This window comes from Meriones unguiculatus, chromosome 7, assembly GCF_030254825.1.
Source record: "Meriones unguiculatus strain TT.TT164.6M chromosome 7, Bangor_MerUng_6.1, whole genome shotgun sequence".
Classification (NCBI taxonomy): Eukaryota; Metazoa; Chordata; class Mammalia; order Rodentia; family Muridae; genus Meriones; species Meriones unguiculatus.
The window spans coordinates 11701164-11726719 of NC_083355.1; the positions used below are offsets into that span (position 1 = coordinate 11701164).

At 36.1% G+C, this 25556-nt stretch overlaps 1 protein-coding gene across 2 annotated transcripts in view; it reads left to right on the forward strand.

Annotated features, from left to right (window-relative positions):
- Positions 1-25556, forward strand: part of Abca5 (ATP binding cassette subfamily A member 5) — a 69625-nt gene that overhangs the window by 17151 nt on the left and 26918 nt on the right. For both annotated transcript variants that reach the window (XM_060386475.1, XM_060386474.1), the window contains exons 9-20: positions 1528-1675; positions 2849-3017; positions 3834-3892; positions 10239-10349; positions 11549-11724; positions 12437-12556; positions 14434-14572; positions 15750-15840; positions 17313-17452; positions 18998-19117; positions 20131-20332; positions 23819-23988. In XM_060386475.1, the coding sequence (XP_060242458.1) occupies positions 1528-1675; positions 2849-3017; positions 3834-3892; positions 10239-10349; positions 11549-11724; positions 12437-12556; positions 14434-14572; positions 15750-15840; positions 17313-17452; positions 18998-19117; positions 20131-20332; positions 23819-23988 (1645 nt within the window). The remainder of the gene's footprint in view (positions 1-1527; positions 1676-2848; positions 3018-3833; positions 3893-10238; positions 10350-11548; positions 11725-12436; positions 12557-14433; positions 14573-15749; positions 15841-17312; positions 17453-18997; positions 19118-20130; positions 20333-23818; positions 23989-25556) is intronic.

Genomic DNA, 25556 nt, shown 5'->3' on the forward strand with positions numbered 1-25556 from the left:
TTACAAATTCTTCAGTTTTTGCTTTTGTGTATCTCATAATGGTGTTTTGGTGTAAAAACTCAGTTTATTAGAAGTTGCTGGTTTAAGTTCCAAGTAATCTTCATTGCTGTATTGTAAACATATTTAAATTTATTTTAGAAGAATGGTGAACAGAAAATTGTGCATGAAACAGAACAAAGTTGTCAAGATTAAAGTAGTAAAATATGTAGGTATGGTAGGTTTTATTGGTCTAGGAACTATGGAATTGTCATTCATCTAAATAATACTTATTTAGAATTAGGGTCAGAAGAAATATCTTATTTATTAAGAGAACTAGCTACTCTTTCAGAGGGTCAGAGTTCAATTCCCAGCACTCATATGGTGGCTTTCAAGTGGCTGCAATTCTAGTTCCAGAGATCTAATGCCCCCTTTTGCTCATGGGCGACAGGCACACATGGGGCACACAGGCATACATGCCTGTACACATAAAATTATAAGACAAATTTTAAAATTAAGAATGTTTAGATTTATGATTTTTTTTACATGTATAATTAGAATCAAATGGAAAAATCTTATAAGGAGCTATTTTATAGAATAGAACATAAAATCAGTTATACAAAGAAAATATGATTTTTTTTACTGTGTGATTTATGTTTGATATTATGAGGTAACATTACAATAGATTATAAATATATATATTAATCAAGATTTAATTACTTAAGAGTCATTGTTACATACTTTGAGACTATATTGACTTTCTCTTTTCTTCAAAAAGTAGAGCTATGGTAATACATTTTTGTTGGTAGTGACAGGATCCTTAAATATCATTCCATTGATCTCCTTCAGTTTGGAGATGAGAGGACTAAGATTGAGGTGGAATGAGCTTATTCCCACAGAGGAATGACTTGTACTCAAACCTGACCTTAGCCTCTAGAATGTTTCTCTCCACACCTGTGCCTACTGCATATACTTAAGTAATTGTGTTGATCAAAACACTTTCCCTTTTTTAGTATTATAGACATGTTGACCGTAATTTTATGCTGTAATATGTATTTGATCCTTTTTTCTTAGGTGTTATTAACATTACACTTTACTTTCATTTCCTTTGATTATCATTACATTAGAATTAAATGACTCAGGAAGTGTTGTATACAAGCTTAAGAAGCACAGACTGGGAAAAAGAATTAAAAGGAGGGCATGGTGGTGCATGCTTTTATTCCTAGCACACCTTTAAGTCCCTCCTTTAATCAGAAGGCAGAGGCAAGCAGATCTCTGAGTTCTATGTAGGCCAGCCTGGTCTACATAGAGTGATTCTGTCTCAAAAAACAAAACAAACAATCCAGCCCCCCTTCCCTCATACACAGAATAGAAATCATGATTAAATGAATCATTTAGATAAACTTCTTTGTGGTCTTACTATTTCTCTTATAAAAACTTGGTACCAATTACTTTTTAAATAATTTTATTAATGTTACTCTGGAATTTATAGAATTATGCAGTTTTATTCTAATTTTTATGGAATAAAGTTGATGTTTTATTTTTTTCCAGGTCATGCATTTAGAAGATTTTAATGAAGGTGCCTTATTTTCTAATTTGACTGAAGGTCCCTATCCTCTAATTATTACTATTATCATGCTAGCTCTTGATAGTATATTCTATGTCCTCCTGGCTGTGTATCTTGATCAAGTCATTCCAGGTATGTGGTTGGTTACTGTAAAGATTCTAAAGTAATTTTCCTCATATAGGATTAATTTAACATTTTTCTCCTAGCTAGAACATTGTATGTCATATTGATGGTTTAATCTGCTTTTGAGTAATATATATATATATATATACACATATATATGCATATATTCACAATATATATTGTATTTACTAAGCACTAGTGAGCAAAAAGAGATTGTGTAACAAGAGAGATGTTTGCTGATTGTGGTGGCTCACACTGGTAGAGTTTACTGAAGGAAGTGGAGGCAGGAGGATCATGACTTTGAGGCCAGCTTGGGCTTCACATTTTTAGCCGGGTGTGGTGGGAGAGGCAGAGATAGGCAGATCTGTGTCATACGAGGCCATCCTATTATATAGAGAAAACCCTGTCTTGAAAAAAAAAACCAAAACAAACAAACAAACAAACAAAAGATTTTTTTGAAAGCCTAGCTGAACTTCATACATCAATCTTATTGTATTAATCTTTTTAAACTAATTTATTTTTCACTCTAAGATCCAAAACTATGAAACAACTTTTTATCTCTAAACACCTTTCATCATTTTAAAATTTACTTTAATTTTGAAAAATTAAAATACAATTATATCATGTCTTCTTTCACTCTCCTCCCTCTAACTCTTCCCATGTCCCCCACCCTCAAATTCATGGCATCTTGTTTTTGAGACAGGGTTTCTCTGTGTAGACCTGGCTGTTTTGAAACTCTTTGTGTAGACCAGGCTGTCCTTGAACTCAGAGATACACCTGCTTCTGCTTCCCAAGGGCTGAGATTAAAGGTGTGCACTATCACTGCCTGGCCAGAGCCTTTCTGTTTTTGTTATAATTACATTTTCCTATATTCCAGGCTTGTCTAATATGGTTAGACTAGTTGCTATGTCTTTATTTAATTACTTTTTACTAATTTATTTGAGACAAGGTCTTACTCTATATTATTTGCTGGCCTGGAACTTGTGTACTTTCTGCTGGCCTTGAACTCACAGAGTTCTGTCTGCCTTTGCTTCCCAAGTGCTAGGATTCAAGGTGTGTGCTACCATACCCATCCAATATGACTTTTAAAATTAAAAGTAAGTAAAGTAAGCTTATTTACTAACTATGATTTAACAAGCTTTCAAAAATAATTTCTTATAACTCAGTTTTTAATTTTTTTAGGGGAATTTGGCTTAAGGAGATCATCTTTGTACTTTCTAAAACCATCATATTGGTCAAAAACCAAAAGAAATTATAAGGAGTTATCAGAGGGCAACATTAATGGGAATATTAGTCTTAATGAAATTGTTGAGCCAGTTTCTTCAGAATTTATAGGAAAAGAAGCTATAAGGTATGTTTAATTTTTAAGTACAGGTAGAATTGTTGATGGGAATTATGACATTTAAATTGTATACTATACTACTGTAAAATTCACATTTTAGGCAGTTTAATAGTTTTGACATGAAATGATACCTAGTTTATTTTCCTTTTACTAATGTAAAAAGTATTTAATTCATGAAAGGTGAAAATAATATAATGCTGGGCGTGGTGTTTCATGTTCGTAATCCCAACGGAAGCAGGGGGATCGCTGTGAGTTGGAGGCCAGCCTGGTCTATGAAGTGAGTCCAGGATAGCCAAGGCTACACAAAGAAGCCCTGTCTCAGAAAAAAAAAAAAGTAGATTCCTTAAAACCAATGCTTTACCTAGAAGTTGTGTTAGGCTGAAAATGAGTGATGCTTAAAATGGACAGCAGGACTATACTTTTGTAGCATCTTTAGATAATTGTTTCTTTAGTGTCAATTTTATTTGGTTCTTTACTTTAACAGGATGGTAGTTTATTATTTTTCCTATTAAATATTTTAGCCTTTTCTTTCCTCCTCTAGGTTTTGTATGCAAATTTATTCTTGTTTTGGCCATGTGATTTCAAAATATCTCTCAAGTTCCCCCATCTGATTTTTATACTTCAAATTAACTGTTACCTGACTATATTATAAAATCCTGTCTTAAGAATGTGGAAAGTGTCTTGTATTGCTGGGGATGCATAGCTAATTCAAAATTTAAAAGGTACATCTTAAAACAAGGAAGACAGCTTGGATAAAAATAGCATGTATTAACACATAATTATAAATTTTTGTGTATACTTTTAATATAAATCTGTGTTTTTCAGAATAAGTGGTATTCAGAAGGCCTATAGAAAGAAAAATGAAAATGTGGAGGCTTTGAGAAGTAAGTAGCTTGTCCAGAATTGAGTCCATAGCATCATAGTATACATGGAGAAGGTGTCATTGTTGTGAAACTTAAGCTTACCTGTTAAGATTTTCTGTCTCACCATTTTAGATACTTCATGTGACTAATGTTCATAATAAAACTTACAACATGGAAGTCATAAAGCCAGGAAAATAGTATCTGTTGACATAAAAATACTCAACAATTTGAACCAATTTATATTCTATTCTTTCGCATTTTATTATTGTGCACATATGTACCTATTATTTATCTCTTTTTTTTTTTAAAGATTTATTTATTTTATGTATATGAATGCTGTTTTCACACACACCAGAAGGGGAAATCAGATTCCATTACAGATGGTCATGAGCCACCATGTGGTTGCTGGGAATTGAACTCAGGACCTCTGAAAGAGCAGTCAGTGCTCTTAACCGCTGAGCCATCTCTCCAGCCCCTGTTTATCTCTTCTTAAGATTCTTTTTTGTGTAATGCTTGTCCTGAGAATTGGGGTACATTTATGCAATGTGTCATTATCTTCCAGGATCAGTAAAATCATCACATCCTGACATTTTTAATCCATGTGATTGTATTCTGTTAGCTATAGTGGTATGTTCAGATGGTTTTATTTTATGTTGGCTCAAATCATAATGCTTCTTACCTTTTGAATCGTTTTTTCTAAGGTACCTATTTTAAGTTTTTCATTTTTAATATTTTAGGTTCATGGCTTTTGTTAGATAAAGGTATTCAAATATTCTGTTTTAATCTGTAGCATGCCTTGTGGTTTTGAACAGTGTGTTTTGATGAGCATAAGCCAATTCTTAATTTAAATTATGCCCAAAATATGAGTTGTCATTGCTGGCTACAGTGCCATTAATGATAAATGATTTTTTACTTAATATTAAAGGTTAACTATAATTTCCAATGTCAGTTACTCAACTGGAAGTTATTGCCAATGACAAGAAGCAAGAGAAAGAAATAAAAGATACCCAGGTTTTAAAGGACCAGTGAAACCAATTTATTTGTAGATGAAATGATCCATCTCTAAAGTAAATATAGTAAAACTAAAAATGTATTTAGAAAGGTGACAGAGTACAATACAAATATAGAAAAATCCACTATGTGCCTGTATTCTACCGTCAAATAATTGAAAATCAAAAAGTATTCAGTAGGGTGTGGTGGCTCACACCTTCAATTCCAGCACTCGGGAGGCAGAGGCAGGAGGATCTCTGTGAGTTCGAGGCCAGCCTGGTCTATGAAGCATCCCCAGGACAACCAGGGGCTCTGGTACACAGCGAAACCCTGTCTTAAAAAACTAAAATATTAAAATAAAATGAAAAGGATTCACTATAGCATCAAAAATATTAAGTATTGGGGGCTGGAGAGATAGCTCAGAGGTTAAGAACACTGGTTGTTTGTCCAAAGGTCCTGAGTTCAATCCCCAGCCGCATGGTGGCTCACAGCCATCTATAATGAGATCTGATACCCTCTTCTGGCATGTAAGCACACATGCAGGCAGAATATTGTATAAATAATAAATAAATAAATCATAAAAATATTAAGTATTTATAGATAAATCTGACAAAAGTTTAGAAGATTTGTATTTTAAAAAGTACAGATTATTGCTGACAAGAGTTTAAGAGCTAGACAGTTTATCATGTTTAAGGGTTGGAGGAATGAATGTGTAGGTGTGAATTCTATCCAGATTTTATAAATTAACACTCAGGCAAAAGTTTTTAAAATTTTATTATAATTTATTTATTACAATTTTTCACTTTGTATCCCCACTGCAGCCTCCTCCCTCCTTTCCTCCCAGTCTCACCACCCTCCCTCTTCTCCTTTCCCTAGTCCCCTGATAGTGAAGGACCTCCTCCCCTTCTCTCCAACCCTAGCTTATCAGGTCTCCTCAAGGCTGGCTGTATCACCTTTCTCTGTGGCCTGCAAGGCTTCACAGACCAGGGGGAGCTGATCAAAGAGCCAGCCACTGAGTCAGAGACAGCCCTTACTAGGTACTCCTTACTAGGACACCCACTTGCTAACTGAGCAGCCTATGCGCTTCCTCTGAAGAGGGGGTCTAGGTCCTTTCCATGCATGGTCCTTAGTTGGAGTATCGGTCTCTGCAGGCGCCCCTGAGCCCAGGTCTTTTGGCTCTTGTTTGTCTCCTTGTGGAGTTCCTGTCCCCTCCAGGTCTTTCTATCTCCCTTTTCTTTCATAAGGATTCCTGCGCTCTGCCCAAAGTGAGTCTCAGTATCTTCTTCTATACCCTGGTGGGTAGTCTTTCAGAGGTCCTCTGTGGAGGGCTCATGTCCTGTTCCTTGTCTTCTCCTACTTCCTATGTCTATCCTGTTTGCCCTTCTGAATGAGTATTAAGCATATTCCCTAGGGTCCCCCTTTTTGCTTAGCTTCTTTAGGACTATAGATTTTAGTATGTTTACCCTATATTGTATGGCTGATATCTACTTATAAGTGAGTGTATATCATATGTGTTTTTCTGCTTCTGGGTTACCTCACTCATGATGATCTTTTCTCGTTTCTACCATTTGCCTGTATATTTGCCTGTATAAACATGATTTCCTTGTTTTTAATTGCAGAATAGTATTCCATTGTATAAATGTACCACACTTTCTGTATCCATTCTTCCATTGAGGGACATGTAGGTTGTTTCCAGATTCTGGCGATTACAAGTAAAGCTGCTTTGAACATAGTTGAGCAAATGTCCTTCTTGAATGGTGGGGCATCTTTGGGTATATGCTTAGGAGTGGTATAGCTGGATCTTGAGGTAGCAGAAAATTCCTAATTTTCTAAGTGTCAGATTGATTTCCAAAGTGGTTGTACAAGGTTACATTCCCACCAGCAATGGAGGAGAGTTCCCCTTTCTCCTCAACCTCTCCAGCATACATCATCCCTTGAGTTTTTGATCTTAGCCTTTCTGATGAGTGTAAGGTAGAATCTCAAGGTCATTTTGATTCGTATTTCCCCAATGAATAAGGGTGTTGAGCATTTCTTTAAGTGTTTCTTTGCCATTTGATATTCCTTTGTTGAGAATTCTCTGTTTAGCTTTGTACCCCATTTTTTAATTAGATTACTTGTTTTGTTGCTGTTTAACTTCTTCAATTCTTTATATATTCTGGATATTAGCCCACTGTCAGATAAAGGGTTAGTGAAGATCTTTTCCCAGTCTGTAGGCTGTCATTTTGTTCTGATGTTAGTGTCCTTTGCTTTATAGAAGCTTTTCAGTTTCATGAGGTCCCATTTATTGATTGTTGCTATAAGAGCCTGTGCTGTTGGTGTTCTGTTCAGGAAGTTGTCTCCTATGCCAATGAGGTCAAGGCTGTTCCCCACTTTTTCTTCTAACAGATTTAGTGTGTCTGGTTTTATGTTGAGGTCTTTGATCCACTTGGACTTTGTGCAGGGTGATAAGAATGGATTTATTTGCATTTTTCTACATGTAGACATCAAGTTAGATCAGCACCATTTGTTGAAGATGCTGTCTTTCTTCCATTGTATGGGTTTTGCTTCTTTGTAAAAAATTAAGTTTCCATAGGTGTGTGAGTTTATTTCTGGGTCTTTGATTCGATTTGATTCGATTCATCCACCAGTCAGTTTCTATCAGGCAAAATTTATTAGACCTTTCTTGTTCATTTAGAAAAATTGATTCTAAAATTGTATGTAAATGCAAAAGACCTAGAATTGCCAAACATGAAAAAAAATTTGGAATTTAGCATTACCCTGTTTCAAGATTTCATATAAATGCTATTATAGTCAAGGTAGTGTAGTTTTAGAATAAAAGAAATAGAAAAATCAATGAAATTGAGAAGACAAATATTATTTATATTTTTATGGATAATTAAATTTTCAAAGTTTAAAACAAAACAAAGACCATAAAAATATGAACTGTATCCATGCTGTGCACTATATGCAAGACCTTGTGGAAAATGGATCATACAGCCAAATACAGAACTTAAAGAAGGAAAAATAGAAATATTTTGAAAATTGAGTAGACAAAAGTCTTATGGGTATAGTTGCAAAAGCACAAACTATAGTTGACTGATTAAAGTCTTCTGCTCCTTGTTAGACACTGCTGAAGAGATTAAAAAAGTCATTAGTTGGAAGAAAGCTTTGTTAATCCTGTATTCCATATAGTACTTGTTTGTAGAATATTTAATTGTGTCTCAAAGTTCAACAATAAGAAAAGAACAACCCATGTGTTCCTGTTGCCTGTTGCCATGGTAAACACATGAGCAAAAGCAACTTGAGGAAGAAAGGTTTTATTTCGTCTTACATTTCAGTCCATCACTGAAGGAGGTCAGGGCAGAAATTCAAGCAGGATCTGTAGCGGAAAGCATGGAGGAACACTGCATACCTGCTTACTTCACAGCTTTCTTATAAAAGCCAAGATTATCTGCCTGGATGTAGTACTGCCCTCTGTGGGCTGGGGCCTCTCACACCAATCAACAGTTGAGAAAATGTCCCACAGACATGCCTATCCACCAATTGTCACTCTCTCAAAACACTTGAGAACTTGAGACTATCAAGTTCACAGCCAGCTGAAGCTAACTAGAAGACTGTGTAATAAATGGACAAAGTATTTACACATATTCTACCAGCGAAGAAAAAATGATAGCAAATCAGCACATGAAATAATGTTAGGTATCTTACTTATTAAGGCAATACAAATTAAAAACATAATGAGATAATTAAAATTGAAAATACTTATGCGTATTAATGAGTATATGGGAGATGTATACTTTACTGAGCTATTTTAGTTGACATAGGCTTGTGTGCACATGTATGTGTGCACAGATTATTGGTATATTACTTTGAGATCCTCCAAGGTAATTATATTTTGTTAGAAGTTTCTTACTGAGTCCTCATTTCCTACATTGAACCTTTAAGATCCTACAGTTTTGTTTTTTAAGAAACAAGGTCTTGGTATGCAGTCTAGTATGGTCTTGAACTCATGATTCTTCCTCTGTCTGCCACACTAATGCCCTACAACAGCCTACTCACTTCCATTATTAACCTGGGTCACTGACTTGGGATATGAGACTTCCCTCCTTCTCCTCTTTTACATCTCTGCGTTAGCATTAGGAAAATTTATTCTGGAACCAAATATGAGTGGCTGTGACCCAGGAACTCAGATTTAGATTACCCCCAATTCCATGTTCCAATCAACAATAAAGGCTATTTTCAAATACAAAAAACAAAACAAAACAAAAAACAAAACAAAAAACAAGCAAACAAAAAAAACCCGCAGGGTGGGGCTCTGCTGTAGGCCTCGGGCGCTGTCTGATTATACTCTCAGCGTTTTGTTGCTGGACTCTAGTTGTCTATTACATTTCAAAGGATTTACCTGGCAAGTTCGTGGATGTTCCGTCAAAAACAGATGTGCGAAAGGAATGGCTACTACAGGGGCTCAGGATAGCCCAAGATAAATTGTAAGTAGGCTCTGGACCTGCAACATTTCAACCTCTTCAGATCACGGAGGTTCTCATTCGTTAATCAACCTCGCATGGTTGAGTGGAAAGTGAGGCTTTTTCTGAGGAGCTTTCTTTCAGTCTGAGGATAGTTTCTTCACCAGTTCCTGCTTTATCATTTTAGATGTTCATCTCTGTCCTCCTTAAATTCTTTATATATCCGTCTAGTTATATGTATTCATTAAATTGAACCCTTAGGGGCTGGAGAAGTGGCTTAGTAGTTAAGATCACTATCCTAGATCCCAGCATCTACACGGCAGTTCACAGTCTTCTGTAACTACAGTTTCAAGGGATCTGACACATGCAGGCAAAACATTTGGACGCATAAAATGAAAATAAGTTTTACAAATTGAACCTTTAGCCTCTCTTAGCCTTCTTGTACTTTTGGTGTTAATTCTTTGTTTTGTTCTTTTTGTTTTCACTTTAACATATCTTCACATACCTTTGTGAAATAAATTCTTATATTGATAATTTTTTTTTTCTGAGACAGGGTTTTTCTGTGTACCCTTGGCTGTCCTGTACTCCCTTTGTAAATCAGTATGGCCTTGAACTCATAGAGATCCACCTGCCTCTGCCTCCCAGAGGGCAGGAGTTACAGGTGTGCACCAGTGTACCTGACTCCCCTGACAATTAAAAGGCAGTACGTAGAAAACCTTCAGCTGTTTTGTATACACCTTATACACAAATTCAATAACAGTTCACTTGCTTTCCTGCTATCCATACTACTACGTGCAGACTACTGAAACTGCCCTGGTGTAACTTTATGTATTCAAATAGGTCTTACTTAAGATCACTTGGAATTATGAATTGCCTTATATAGCTGGACAGGTATAAAAACCACATTTGAGCCTTTTTCTTTTCTCCTGAACTAGATTTGTCGTTTGATATATATGAAGGTCAAATTACTGCATTACTGGGCCATAGTGGAACAGGAAAAAGTACACTGATGAATATTCTTTGTGGATTGTGCCCACCTTCTGATGGTAAGACTGTTCTCATAAGGAAAAAAAATTATTATTATTTTTTTGTAGTGTTATTAACTGAAGAGTCACAGTGTGCAGCAGTCATTTGTCCTCCTTACATGTGTACCAGATGACGTATGTCAGTAGTTTGGAGTAGCTATCAATGAAGAGGTTTTTTTCTTCACGATAAATACTTATTTCTTATAGAAAACTTTCTATGATATTTAATAAAGTAAAAAAACATAACTTTTTAACTTTATCTCAATTTACTTTTCATTTATTTTATATACCCATTTCCATCATATAGTATATGTGTACATATCTTTATTCCTTATTTGCATGGAAGAATAAACCAATAACTAATTGGAAATTAGATTGCCATTAGAAAGCACACCAATATCTCAATATGCAGCTACAGGAAAGAATGGTAACTACCAACACTATCTTCTAAAATAAAACTTTAAGAGCAGTACCTCAAAGGTATAGTCTTGACCTGGGATTGTCTTGTTGGTGTAGACTGTGGAAATCCCACGTTTCTGCAATTACTGAATAGTGTCAGTGAAATAAATTTTAGCATAAAGAGGCCGGATTGTATTGAATCTGCATTTCCACTTTGTAAACAAGACTTAACTTTCAAAATTAGTTCCATTTGTTCTTTTTTTTCTTGTGATGTTTTCTGACATCAGTTGTAATATCTTACATGTTAGACTCATGACTTCTGTTAGAGTTCTCCATGCAATATCACATTGACTTAACAGTTCTTAAGTGGAGTAAATTACCATTCAGATGATGTAGGAATTCAAGATATTACTATGTTCAAGACCACACAACCAGCTTGTATACAACTTGTATATCTTTACTTATTAGCTCATACTATCTGGAGGTGAAAGAAATCATTGCTGACCATAAATATAAACGCTGTCATTATATATATATATATACACACACACACACACATATATATGTTTCATGCTAAGCTTGTATTTTATAGTTGTTTTCACTATATAATATGTCTTGGGAATGAAGGAAAATGAGTTTGAAATATAATTGAAAACACACCACAAATTCTGTCGACATGAGAATGTTATATCTTCCACATTTATATTAATTCTGCCTTTGCTTGTGTGTTATGACAAAATGAGTTAAGTTATTAGGTACATCAAAACATGCATTTTTAACAATCAATGTCTTTAATGTAAATTTAAATATTTTGCTTTTAGGGTTTGCTTCTATATATGGATACAGAGTCTCTGAAATAGATGAAATGTTTGAAGCAAGAAAAATGATTGGCATTTGTCCACAGTTAGATATAAACTTTGATGTTTTGACAGTAGAAGAAAATTTATCAATTTTGGCTTCAATCAAAGGAATACCAGCCAACAATATAATTCAAGAAGTATGTTATTCATATATAAGCCATCACTGTATTTCTTATAATTTGCTGTAATAATTGTACAATAAATATGCTTGAAAATCTAAACATGAAATATCTCTAGGCCAGTAAACAGAAAATATGAAGAATTAGATGGATTTGGAGTACACACATTAGCACATGTGAATTTTTCTCTTTTCAACCAGAGGGTACTTACTTTTCCTTGCCATCTTTTCATCTGCTCTGCCCTCACTGGTCTTCCTCTGTACACCACTCTCTTGCCTCAGTACACACATAGCCTTCACTCTCAACTTTTTTCCTTCCCCACTAACCAGCACAAGGCACAAAATTTAAACAGAGCCTCCCAAGAAATTTGTTACATATATTTGTAAAAATTAAGCACATCCTAACAACATTTTAAAATTGATATTAAAATTAATTTTAAAATCATACTGATTAAATAATGCTTAAAATAGTACTTCAGAACTTATATTTAGAAACTAAATTTGATAACATGAAAATGATATGATTGGAACATCTATTTAGTTAGGCTGGGTTGTTTCAATTGATATTTTTAATCTTATCCTCCTGGAACGTATTGTCTATTGCATTGATTTGAAAGATAATAATTTAAAATAAAGCTTGATAGTAAATAAATGTTTTTATTACTTAGAAAATAAAAAAAAGAAAATGATATGATTGTTAAAATAACATTGTTCACACTTTACTTTTACAGGTGCAGAAGGTTTTACTGGATTTGGATATGCAAGCTATCAAAGATAATCAAGCCAAAAAATTAAGTGGTGGCCAAAAAAGAAAGCTGTCTTTAGGAATTGCAGTTCTTGGGAATCCAAAAGTAAATAAAATACCTATTTCATTGATGAGATAATTTTAAATTATATTAAATAAGAAAGAAGGTTATGGGGCTAACTATGTGGCTCAGTGGTTCAGCGTACTAGCTGCTCTTCCAGGAACCTGTGTTCAATTCCCAGCACCTTCATAGCAGCTTAAAGTTGTCTCTAACTCCTGTTGCCTCATGTTGGACTCCAGTTATCCCCATTGGATACCAATTATCTCCAGACTGTCTTGACCCACTAGCTGCCCAAGTAATGACACAGAGGCTTTTATTAATATGAAAGCTTGGCTTTAGTTAGGCTTGTACCCAACTAGCACTTGTAACTTAAGTTTACCCATTTATACTAATCTACATTCTGCCTCGTGACTCATTGCCTTTCTTTTATTCAATCCATTCCTTCACATGATTCTTCCACTGCTTCTGGCTGGCAATTGTTTTCCAGAGTTTCAGTCAATCCAGAAGTCCCGCCTACTCTCTCCTGCGTGCTATAGGCCATTCAGCTCTTTTAAGCCAATCAGAAGGTCATTTAGAAGATGTTTACAAAACACTGAGACAGGTGATGCTTCATAAAAATAATACTGAAGTCTGGCCTGTACTTGGCTTTCTGCTGGTACAGAAATCAGCATTTGAATAATACGAAGACAGTCTTTACACAGTGCACAAGAAGATAATCCTAACAAACTCCAGTTCTAGGCGGATCTGATAAACTTGTAGCCTCTGGGGCACCAGGCATACATACAGTGCACAGACATATAAACATTTAAAATACTCATATGCATAAAATAATAAACAAAATTTTTGAAAAGTTAAAACAAGACAAAAATTAAAGGGATAATTGAATTAGTCATTGTCCAGTGCGCTGATTTTACATGTGTTCCTTTTATGCTATAGAAACAGAAGCAGCTTTACCTTACACGTAGTTAAAATGCTCACTCTTGCAGAATGGGCTTTTGGAAACCACTGCCTTGCTGTGTTCCTGTTTTTTCTGTAGCATGGGATCAGGATGAAGTCTGACTTTTATTAACTGGCACATACTATCCTAAATTAAATATAACTGGAAGCCAGATAAGTGGCACATACCTGTAGTCCAGTTCTCAGGAAGCTGAGTCAGGAAGATCATGAGTTCTATGTAGTCTATGACTCCTATATAGTATAGGTTACATAGTAAGAGTCTAGCTTAATAAAAAGTGTCCCTTCCCCACAAAAATGCTTTTGTTTGTAATGATATAGAACATTCTTCTCTAAAAATTAACTGTTCTATATATAGATTTAATTATATATAGCAATATACATATTTTGCCATTTTGTTTGCCTGATTGTCATATCAGTGTCTTACATATAAGTAACCAAGGAAAACATTCACAGTTTTAAAGATTTATACAAACTTTATTTTTTTAGTTTTTTCTATTTATTTATTTAATTCAATTTATTCACTTTGTATCCCGCTATAGCCCCCTCTATCTCCTCCCAGTCCCACCTTCCCTCCCTCTTCTTCCCCTGTGCCCCTCCCCTAATCCCCTGATAGGAGAGGACCTCCTCCCCTACTATCTGACCCTAGCCTATTAGGATTCATCAGGATTGGCTGCATCATCTTCCTCTGCGGCCTGGCAAGGCAGCACCCCCAAAGGGGGAGGTGGTCAAAGAGCCAGCCACTGAGTTCATGTCAGACAGCCCCTGTTCCCCTTACTAGGGAACCCACTTTGATACTGAGCAGCCTTTGGGCTTCCTCTGAGCAGGGGTCTAGATCCTCTCCATGCATGGTCCTTGGTTGGGGTATTAAATAAGAGTGAAAAACAGGTTTTTGGGTGAAAATATTAATTTGAAGTAGATTTTTCAGTATTCATATAAATTTTAAATATTTTTTTTTCTTAATTCAGATACTACTACTAGATGAACCAACAGCAGGAATGGATCCCTGCTCTCGTCACATTGTTTGGAATCTTTTAAAATACAGGAAAGCTAACAGAGTGACAGTGTTCAGTACTCATTTTATGGATGAAGCTGATATTCTTGCTGGTGAGATTTTGCTTTAACTTATAAAAGCCAAAGGGGATAAACATGGAAATGCTAAATCCTGAGGAACAAATAAAGAGTTATGTAACGGTGTATATTCTAAACAAAAAGCTTTTTAAAAATGAAAAATTATATATTTCTGTATTCAGTATTTCCCAGATCATCCTGTTTCAGTGATTTCTCAAAGAATTCATATAAGATTTTCCATATTATCATACTCATATATACCAATTTATTATAACAAAAGGCTAAATTACATGATGCAAAGTCCTGAGGAAGCCAGGCACATGTTTCCCAGGGGCCCTTATTTTCCCCATGATTTACTTGTAACCATATGTATGCAATATTGTCTGCTGGTTGTTAGAGACTTGGTGTACATGATTCCTGTGGACACCAGTGATATAGCTACTCTTCCTGACAGCACAATCCCAGACTCTCCAAAGGAAAGCAAGCTTTCAGCATTCACTCTTGTGTTTTTGTATGCAGAGCTTAGACATAGTGAGTTTGCCTTGTCTGTTTTGACACTAACAGGAGTGTTCCAGCATCCAGATTCCCAGATGCTAGTCAAGGGCCAGCTTTGTAAGTGGGCCATTCTAGGGTAGATTTTACTGCCCTATTAGCCATTTTTTTGTGTGTGCAGTTTTGGTTATGTGTGTGTGTGTGTATATATAGATATATTATAACATTTTTACATATTATGTACATATGTATGTTAGAATTGGTTTTTAATACTTAGGACAGAAGTCATAAAGCTTTTCTTTTCCAGCTGATTGTATAATATAATAAATGGATAAGTCACTTATGTCTTTAACAATATCTATATCAAAAAGAATATAATGAACTAACGTTTTTATTTTTGTTATTATGTTTTCTTTTTTTGTACATTTGGTTATAAAGGAATTGTGAAAACACCTGTATTATAAGTTCCTTTAGGAAGAGTCCGAGCTATTTGGAGTATGTAGTCTGGAGTCAGGCTGTCTGAGTACAGTTCCTAGCTTTGTTATGTTCGTAGCTATGTGAAACATGTCTAAACAGTGTGTATCTGTTTTCTCTCACCTGAAAAAGTAGGTCATAGTATTTTAGTGTCTTCTCCATAAGGTAGATGATGAATAATGAAATAATACTTGGATGTATGCTATATTATTACCTTAGAAATTGACTTGTGAATTCTGCTTTGTAGATAGGAAAGCTGTCATATCACAAGGAATGCTGAAATGTGTTGGTTCTTCTATTTTCCTGAAAAGTAAATGGGGAATAGGCTACCGCCTGAGGTAACACTTGTTCTTCTGTGATTTAATTTTTTTTTTAATGCTTGGTATACTGTTACCGTTTTTTCTTTTTTCTTTCTTTTCTTTTCTTTTTAACTTTTCTTGTTTTTTTTTTTTTTTTCCATGCATCCTAGTCCTACTCATCTCATTCTCCCCTTGTACCTATCCTCTACCCTTGCAACCTTCTCCCAACAGAGAAAAAAAAAAATCTCTGTTGTGGAAGCTATAGTGTGTCACAGTATGTTCCACAACATTCCTTTTTGTCCACATTTCTTTGCTTGTAAATGTTCATTGCAATGACTCCTTGGTTTGATATGCAGCCTCTGACTTATGCTACTCTGTCAGTACTGCTACCTCACTGGGACTCCTCAGATATCCTGTTTCTTGCCTTGTGTCATTGAGATCCAGTAGTTTTAGGTTTGTAGAATCGGCCTCTTTATGCACGCCAGCATGATGATGGAGTAGATGTTGGGGTGGGCCAACTCAAAGCCCTGGATCTGGGCCTGAGGTATCTGAGCTGATTCTCCCACTCTCACCTTTGGGCTGGCTCATCAGCAACCCCTGAAACTAGGGCCAGCTCTACCCTGTTGCCCAGGCAAGGTGCAGGTCCCACTCTCCCAAGTGTTTCAGCTACTTATCTCACTCTCATGACCCTGGGGCCAGCTCTCCTGCCTGCCACAGATGTCTAGGGATGTGTGAGGAGAGAAGGGCATCTTCACCTCATCTGTACCATTCTCCCTTGGGCCAGCTCACCTGCAACCTCACACCCAGGGCCAGCTCTACTATGCTGCCCAAGCAAGGTGCAGGGCCTACCCTTCTGAATCTGAATGATGTAGCAGGTGAGAGGCAGGGCCACCTCTCCTACTCTCATGACCCTGTACAGGCCAGCTTTCTTGCCCACCACCTGTGGCAAGGGCAAAATGGAGGGAAGGGCACCTTTCCCTCACTCATACCACCTCACAGCGGATAAGAGGCAGGGCCAGTCTCCCACACTGCCTTGGGGGTCGGCTCACCCACAACCTCCACACCCAAGGCCAGCTCTGCTGTGCTGCCCAGGTGAGGTGCAGGGCCTGCTCTCCCAAGTGCTGCAGCAGGTACAGGGCAAGGCTAACTCTCACTCTGATGATCTTGGAGCCAGCTTACCTGCCTGCCATAGGTGGCAAGAAGCAAGGGGGCCAATCTCTCTTTTACCCATGACACCACGTAGCAGACCAGTGGCAGGACCAGTGTTCCCATGCTCACACTCTTGGGGCTAGCTTGCCTGCACCCAGGTTCCAGGGTCAGCTACCGTGCTGCCTGGTTGAGGTGCAGGACCTGTTCTCCCAAATGCTGCAGTTGAGGAGCAAGGCCAACTGTTACTGTTTTTTAAGATGTGGTATATTGTACCTTAACCATGTTTAGTGATAAAATTGAGAAAATTCAGAATTTACTTTTGGTTGTTTAGTGAATAAGATTATGATTTTGGCTTTCTCTAGCATGTACATAGACAGATACTGTGCCACAGAATCACTTTCTTCGCTGGTTAGGCAGCACATACCTGCAGCTGCTTTATTGCAACAGAATGACCAACAGCTTGTGTATAGCTTGCCTTTCAAAGACATGGACAAATTTTCAGGTAATCTATCTATCTATCTATCTATCTATCTATCTATCTAATTAATTAAAGCTCTTGGTTCAATAGAGCTTTTGTTTCTTTTGGGAATAGGTTTTTCTCTGATCACCTCCTTTGATTATTTCTGTATGTAACAGATCCAGGTGGCCACAGCTTAATCTTATACTTGTCTTTGAAACTGAAATACTGCATACTAATGTGTATGATTTTTGTTTTTGTCTTTTTACAAATATACAACTATAATTTGTTAACTTAAATACTCAATGCAAATGAAGAGAATTATGTTTATGTTGTTAAGAAAAAATGAAAATTTTCTGGGTATGGTGGTGCCTTTCTGTAATCATGGCAATTGAGAGGCAGAGTCAGCCAGAGAATGGCCAGTCTAGTGTCTATAGCAAGTTTTATAGCCAGCCCAGCCAGTTGTACAGTGGGAAACGTTAGAAACTGTCTGTTTCAAAAAAGACAGGATTATTGGTAGGTTTCCTGAGGAGACAGTGTATGTTTTTGTTTTTGGTGTATATATGTGTAGGGAGGCTTTGTATGTGTTTTCAAATAATTTCTAATTTCAGAGTAAATTATAATTTAGAATTGTTTTCTTTAACTGTTATAAAATATTAATTTTTATTTGCAACATACTGAATTTCTAATGGGATATTTTCCATAAATAAAATTTCCTTGGCAAATTTTAGAATTTATAATAATTTTAAAAATATTCCGAGACCAAAATTTTTTAGTATCACTGTGCTGACTAAGTAAATTTAATAATATTCAATTTTTTTCTCTTTGCTTCTTTCTTCTGCTCTCTCTCTTTATCTTACTTTCCTTCTCCTTCCTTCCTTTTTTCCTTCCTTCCTTCCTTCTTCCCTCCCTCCTTTCTTTCTTCCTCTTTCCCTCCTTCCTTCCTTTCTTCCTTAATTCTTCCTTCCTTCTTTCTCCCGTCCTTTCCTTCTTTTTTCCTTCCTTTCTTCCTTCCTTTTTCTTCCTTTGTTCTTTCCTTCCTATTTTCCTCTCTCCTTCCTTTTTCCTTCCTTCCTTCCTTCTTTCCTTCCTTCTTTCCTTCCTTCTTTCTTTCCTTTTCTTGAGATAGGATATTACACTCTGTTCCAGGCTAGCCTGGCTGGCTTGGAACCCACCATGTAGTGCTGGGTAGTCTTAATTTCATAACAGTCCTCCTGCCTCAGCCTCTAGAGTCCTGAGATCACAGACATGAATAGCTATGGCTGGCTCATGCCCATTTTTGAATGGTATTTTAGACTAATTTTTATTATTATTTTTTTTAACGGCTTTGTAGGCCAATTTATATTGATTTTATTTTAGATTGTGTGGGTGTGGGTGGGGTAGTTGCATGTGAGTACAGGTGCCTATGGTGGCTTCTCAGAGGCATCAGGTTCCTAGGAGCTGGAGTTAGAGGCCCCAATGTGAGTGCAGGGAATTGCACTTGGGCCCTCTACAACAGCATACGTGCTTTTAACTGCTGAGCCATCTCTTAGTCACTCTATACCATTTTATGAGAGCACTATACCATTCAACTTTTTTCCTTTCTTTTAGGCCTGTTTTCTGCTCTAGATATTCATTCAAATCTGGGTGTTATTTCTTATGGGGTTTCCATGACAACATTGGAAGATGTATTCTTAAAGCTAGAAGTTGAAGCAGAAATTGACCAAGCAGGTAAAAACAGAACTAAAAACATCAGCAAATAAACTAGACAACACAAATAATTATACAAGCAAGTGAATTATGCAAGCATATGATGTTTGTGTTACTTTGTGGAAACAAGGCCAGAAGTAAATAAGTAATTGAAATATTTATTAATACTGATAGAAATAGTGAATGAAATGTTCTTGGAAGGTTTTATTATCAGGGAGGACTTTATTGAAAAGATGTTTGAACTCAGATGTGAATGATAATTGTGGTGCAAGAAGAGCAGATCAGTCAGGACACTTGTATGTAAATTTTATCTTGAAGGAATGGCAGTAAAATCTGCAAAAAATGGTTTTGTGTTGTACTAATCTCAGTAGTAATGAGGACTGTTAGAGAAGATCAAAAATCATTTTTAGATTTTACTCTGAGAACTAGATGCAGGATTGCTGCTTCCTGAGAGTAGAGGAGTAGGGTTATAGAAAGATAGAATGCATTTTTGCCTTCATTGTTTGAGAGGTAGCTGAAGCCAAGTGAAGATGTGAGGGCTAGAGATAGAAATTTTGAAGTCACAAAGATACTGAATAGGTAAGAACACGTGGATAGGGAGAATAGTACACGTAAGGGTCAACCTAAGCAGTTGAGAAAAAGAAGGGCTGACAAGAGTTTTTCTTCACAAAAGAACAGAAGCAGTTTTTTTTTAAGCTGTCTTTGGGGCAAGAGAAAGTGAACACTTAATTGTCAAGTATCATACAGAGTAAAATGAGGAAAGAAAATGGTTTGGAAACAGTATGTCGAGGGGCTTGATAGTGAGGAAGTTAGTGGTAACCTTGCCAAAAGCATCTTGGATGCTATGACAAAGAATGAAGATGGAGCGGTGTAGCGTAATGAGAATGTGAGCTGAGCATTTTATGACCAGAGCTTAGCACATGGTCAACTGCAGAAGATGATGCCAAAGTGTGTAAGAGTTCCTGTTTTGTGTCATATCACTTCCAGATATGACATGTCTTTTGTTTGTTTTGTTTTGTTTTATTGGCAAATAGATTATAGTATATTTACACAGCAGCCACTAGAGGAAGAAATGGACTCAAAATCTTTTGATGAAATGGAGCAGAGTTTACTTATTCTTTCTGAAACCAAAGCTTCTCAAGTGAGCACCACGAGACTTTGGAAACAGCAAGTGTCTACAGTAGCAAAGTTTCATCTGCTCACATTGAAACGAGAAAGCAAATCAGTACGCTCAGTGTAAGTGTAATTATTCTTCTGAAAACTTGTCTTTTTGAGGTTAAAAATTGGATTTGCCATCTGAATTTTTAAATAATGACATGTACACAGCCTTGTTGTTCTGAAAGATTAAAATGACAATTTCACACTTATAGTAATTTTATCACATATCCATGGTACTGTATTCCTTTTTATTCATTATTATTATTAATTCACTTGTTTGTTTAAGACAGAGTTTCATGGTGTAGCACTGGCTGGCATGGAACTCAGTATATAGACCAGGCTGGCCTCCATCACCCAGAAATCCACCTGCTTCTGCTTCCTAAGTGCTGGGATTAAACATGCATGCCGCCATGTCCAGTTCTACTTTTTCTTCTAAACTGGTATTTATTGTTTTATTTTTATTTTATTTTTATTTTTTCCCTTTTATTTTTTTATTTTTAAATAAATTTTTATTATTAGTTACATTTTATTAACGCTGTATCCCAGCTGTATTCCGCTCCCTCATTCCCTCCCAATCCCGCCCTCCCTCCCTCCCTCATCTCCTCCCTGCCCCTTTCCAAGTCCACTGATTCGGGAGGACCTCCTCCCCTTTCATCTGACCCTGTTTTATCAGCTATCTTCTGGACTGGCTGCAAAGTCCTCCTCTGTGGCCTAGCAGGACTGCTCCTCCCTTGGGGGGTGGGGAGGTCAAAGAGTCAGCCATTGAGTTCCTGTCAGAAATAGTCCCTGTTCCCCTTACTATGGGAAACCAATTGGTTACTGTGCTACCACGGGCTACATCCGAGCAAAGGTTCTAGGTTATATCCATACCTGGTCCTTGGCGGAGTGTCAGTCTCAGAAAAGACCCCTGTGCCCAAATATATTTGGTCCTTAAGGAGCTCCTATCCTTTCCACGTCATACTCCCCCATCTTTAAAATGATGAAGTAATACTATCTAATGTCTAATTTTTGAGTTGTCAATTGTTTTTAGTAAATAGCCAGAAAGTTAATTTTTAAAATTAATTAATTTTTTTTATTAGTTACAATTTATTCATTTTGTATCCCAGCCATAGTCCCATCCCTGATCCCCTCCTAATCCCATCCTTCCTCCCTTTTTTCCTCCCATGCCCCTCCCCCAGTCCACTGATAGGGTTGGTTCTCCTCCCCTTCCAACTAGCCCTAGCCTATCAGGTCTCATCAGGACTGGCTGCATTGTCTTCCTCTGTGGCCTGGTAAGGCTGCTCCCCCCTCAGGGGGAGGTGATCAAAGAGTCAGCCACTGAGTTCATGTCAGAGACAATCCCTGTTCCCATTACTAGGGCATCCACTTGGACACTGAGCTGCCATGGGCTACATCTGTGCAGGGGTTCTAGGTTTTCTCCATGCATGGTCCTTGGTTGGAGTATCAGTCTCAGAAAAGTCCCCTGTGCCCAGATTTTTTTGTTCTGCTGCTCTCCTTGTGGAGCTCCTGTTCCTTCCACGTTTTTCTATCTCCTCCTTCTTTCATAAGATTCCCTGCACTCTGCCCAAAGTTTGGCTCTGAGTCTCAGCATCTGCTTTAATACCCTGTTGGGTAGAGTCAGAGGCCCTCTGTGGTAGGTTCCTGTCCTGTTCCCTGTTTTCTCCCTCTTCTGATGTCTATCCTGTTTGCCTCAGAAAGTTAAATTTCATCCCTATTTGTTAGACGAAGAAAGCTGAAACATAAAGAAAATTTATACTACATAGCGAGTAGACCTAGGATTTAAAGAACTCTCACATAATTTTATCCTCTCTCAGTTAATATCTTTTCTCCCCAGTCTAAGAATGATTTATGGGAAGTAATATTTCCTGCTTTCATGTACCATATGTCTATCTTGTTAGAGCTATGACATGATTATAAGAATAAAGTTTAATAATAAGAACATTCATACATGTCTGAAATATTTTGGAGTTATTTGAGGTTTTGAACAATTTTATTTAGTATCAAACAAATGCTAGTCAAGTATCTGATTCATTTCTATGTCAGTTGCCCTGAAAAAAATATTTATTTAAGTCAGCATTGTCTTTATTTAGTTGAACATCATTTTGATGAAGTATTTTCTGGAAAACAATGAGAGTAACTTAATTCAGATTGCTATAATAAAATACTATGAACTGAGTATTTCTAGAGGTTAGAAGTTGGTGATCAAAGTAACAGTATAGTAAAGGCTTTTTTCTTTCCTTGAAGAAATAAGAAAGCTCCCATCTCTTTTCATGCTTTAGTGCTTTCTTTTTATGTTTGGAAAGAGCCATCAAAGCAGCACACTGGCATGCACTTGTTGGTGTTTCTTTTATAAGGGTCTAACCCCATTAGGAGGGCTGTATCTCATTTGGAATGCTTTCCAGAGTTCCTGTCTTTATGTATCACTAGATTAAGGATTAGGACTTCATTATGTAAATTTGAGGGGGCACCATCATTATATGGTCAAATATACTAGGAACTATTACTTCTGATATTCTCTCCAAGAATCATTAGCCTATAAGAACACCATGAACTTTTTTTCTGGTTTTGTAGTGTAAAGTTTTAACATTAACCTGAAGTTTCCATATATTCTTCAGTCATGTGTTTTCTTTTTCTTAAAGCATCTACTAACTTACATATCTGAATTTAAATGCAGCTTTGTTTATTTTTTGAGATTGGGTTTCTAATATAGGCTTGTCTCAAGCTCTCAATCCTCCTGCTCCAGCCCCCAAGGACTGAGATTATATGAGTACATTACTGTACATTACAGCAAGAATGGCTTTTAAAATATATGTGGTCCTGCTGAAAATTATAAATTATTAAATTAAGTGTGATGTTCTAAGATCTCTAGTTACTGAGCTACAGTATATGCTATGTAGATACTTCATAGGACAAACAGCTATCTCTATGATACCATTCGTAGGACTACACAATGTCCTTATGTAGTATACATTCATGGTTCTGTAATATGGTAATGTGTGTATATCTGTGTACAACATGCATTTTATGTAGTATAGATTGACAGTAATTCAGTGGAGCAATAGCAGTTGAGGTAATTAAATTGTGATAAGGATGATAATTTTAAATTACAGCATTTTCACTGTGTTTTAATTTTCTTCCCTGTATTTCAGTGTTTTTGTCTGTGTATGAAAATAAACGGCTAGAATAGAATTTGAGCAAGAAACAGTTCTTTCAGGAATATAGAGACATAAACATTTGTGACAATACCTAATTTGTTAACAAATATATTTATATATCTTATAACTTAAGAGTAAACTTAGTCTAAATATACTTTTATAACTTTTTCTTTTTCTTACCTCAAATTAATAATCTTTAAATTTGAGATTCCATTCAATCTTTCTCTCTGATATTATTATCAAGTAATTTTTGGTAATAGATTTTTAGGAAGATTTTGTTTTTCTTTGCTTTTTATTCTGCTTGTTTTGTTGTTTTGAAATTGTCTGAGTATTGAATACTAATATGAAGGAAGACATTTACTAGATTTGTATGTTAATATATATTAATTATATTATTATTTTCTTTCAGGTTGCTTCTGCTTTTAATTTTTTTTGCAGTTCAGATTTTTATGTTTTTCGTACATCATTCTTTTAAAAATGCTGTGATTCCCATCAAACTCGTTCCAGACTTGTATTTCCTAAAACCTGGAGATAAACCTCATAAATACAAAACAAGTCTGCTGCTTCAAAACTCTACTGGTGAGAGTGTGTGAAGGTCTGTGAATGTGTGTTGGTTGGGGATGGGGGTTAGGGGTAGATAGAGTTCAAAGACTGGGCTTTTAGACCTTGTTTTAAAAATAAAGTAAGCATGATCCATCATTGTAAGATCTAAAGCAAATATTTACCTTATTCATAATGATATTAGAAATAAAGTTTTGGTTTTAGTATAATTGACAGCTTTTAAAAATTTTAGTTTATACTGCTTATAGTTATTAAATTCTTTTAAAAAACAATAAAGCTTCTTTTTTTAAAAAAGGTTTGTTTATTTTTACTTAATGTGCATTGGCATTTTGCCTTTTATGTCTCTGAATGTGCCAGATGTCCTGGAACTGGAGCTACAAGCAGTTGTGAGCTGCCAAACGGGTGCTGGGAAAATTGAGCGTGGGTTCTCTGGATGGCTCTTAACCACTGAGCCATCTCTCTATCCCCAGTAATAGCTTCTTACTGGTATCTTTTATCTCAAAGTTTATGATGTGCTTAATGAACTTGAGAGGCTGTAAGATTTTTCTTAGCCAGAGTTAGTATTTTACACATATTCACTGAGATGCTAAAAATTCATTAAGAACTATTTGAAGAATTAGTTATAAATAAAATTAAGCCTTGCTGACATATAAGAATCCACACAGGCCAGGTGGTGGTGGCACATGCCTTTAATCTCAGTACTTGGGAGGCAGAGGTCTCTGAGTTTTGAGACCAGCCTCATCTACAGAGTTCGACTACCAGAGCTACACAGAGAAACCCTGTCTTGTAAAACAAAACAAACCAAAACAAAATAAAAATCTGCACCTGAATATCTTAAATTTTTAGTTGATAACTTTATATTTATTATTTTTAGTTTTACCATGTAATTGACACAGTTCTTTTCATATTTTTATGACCTTGAGGTAATTTATGTTAGAATTCTAAGTTTTTAAAATATTAAAACTTAGTAAAGAACTTCATTTATTCATGATCAGTTGTTTACATAAATAGTGTATAGTCTGAAGATCTTAAAGAAACTATGTTACTTTTAAAGTCATTACTGTTAAGACATGGTGCTAAGTGTGACCTTAATATTTTCTGGGAAGATGCTTTTAGAGTAGAAAATTTCTGAAATTAGAAAATATTTTACAGTTTACTTTTCATTTAGAAATCTTGTCTTCACTTTTACTATGTATTTTATGCAACTAAAATACTTTTATTAAATCTCATTCTTTTGAGCTTTTAGGTATATAAAAATCATATTTATCTTAAATCTTTCTGTTCTGACTTCATTTTTACTGCTCTGTAGAAATTCTAGTACTTTTAGTGTTTGTCTCTTCCATTTTTTCATTTAACTTTACATTCCAATTGGGTTTCTCTTCCCTCTTCTCCCAGTCCTTCCCTCTCTCCTTCTCTTCCTCATGGCCCCTTCCTTTCTCCTCAAAGGGGAGACCTCCCATGGATATCAACCCTCCTTGGCATATCAAATTGTAATAGGACTGGGCACATCTTCTTTTATTGAGGCTAGACAAGGCAGCCCAGTTAGGAGAAAAGGGATCCAGAGGCAGGCAATAGAGTCAGAAACA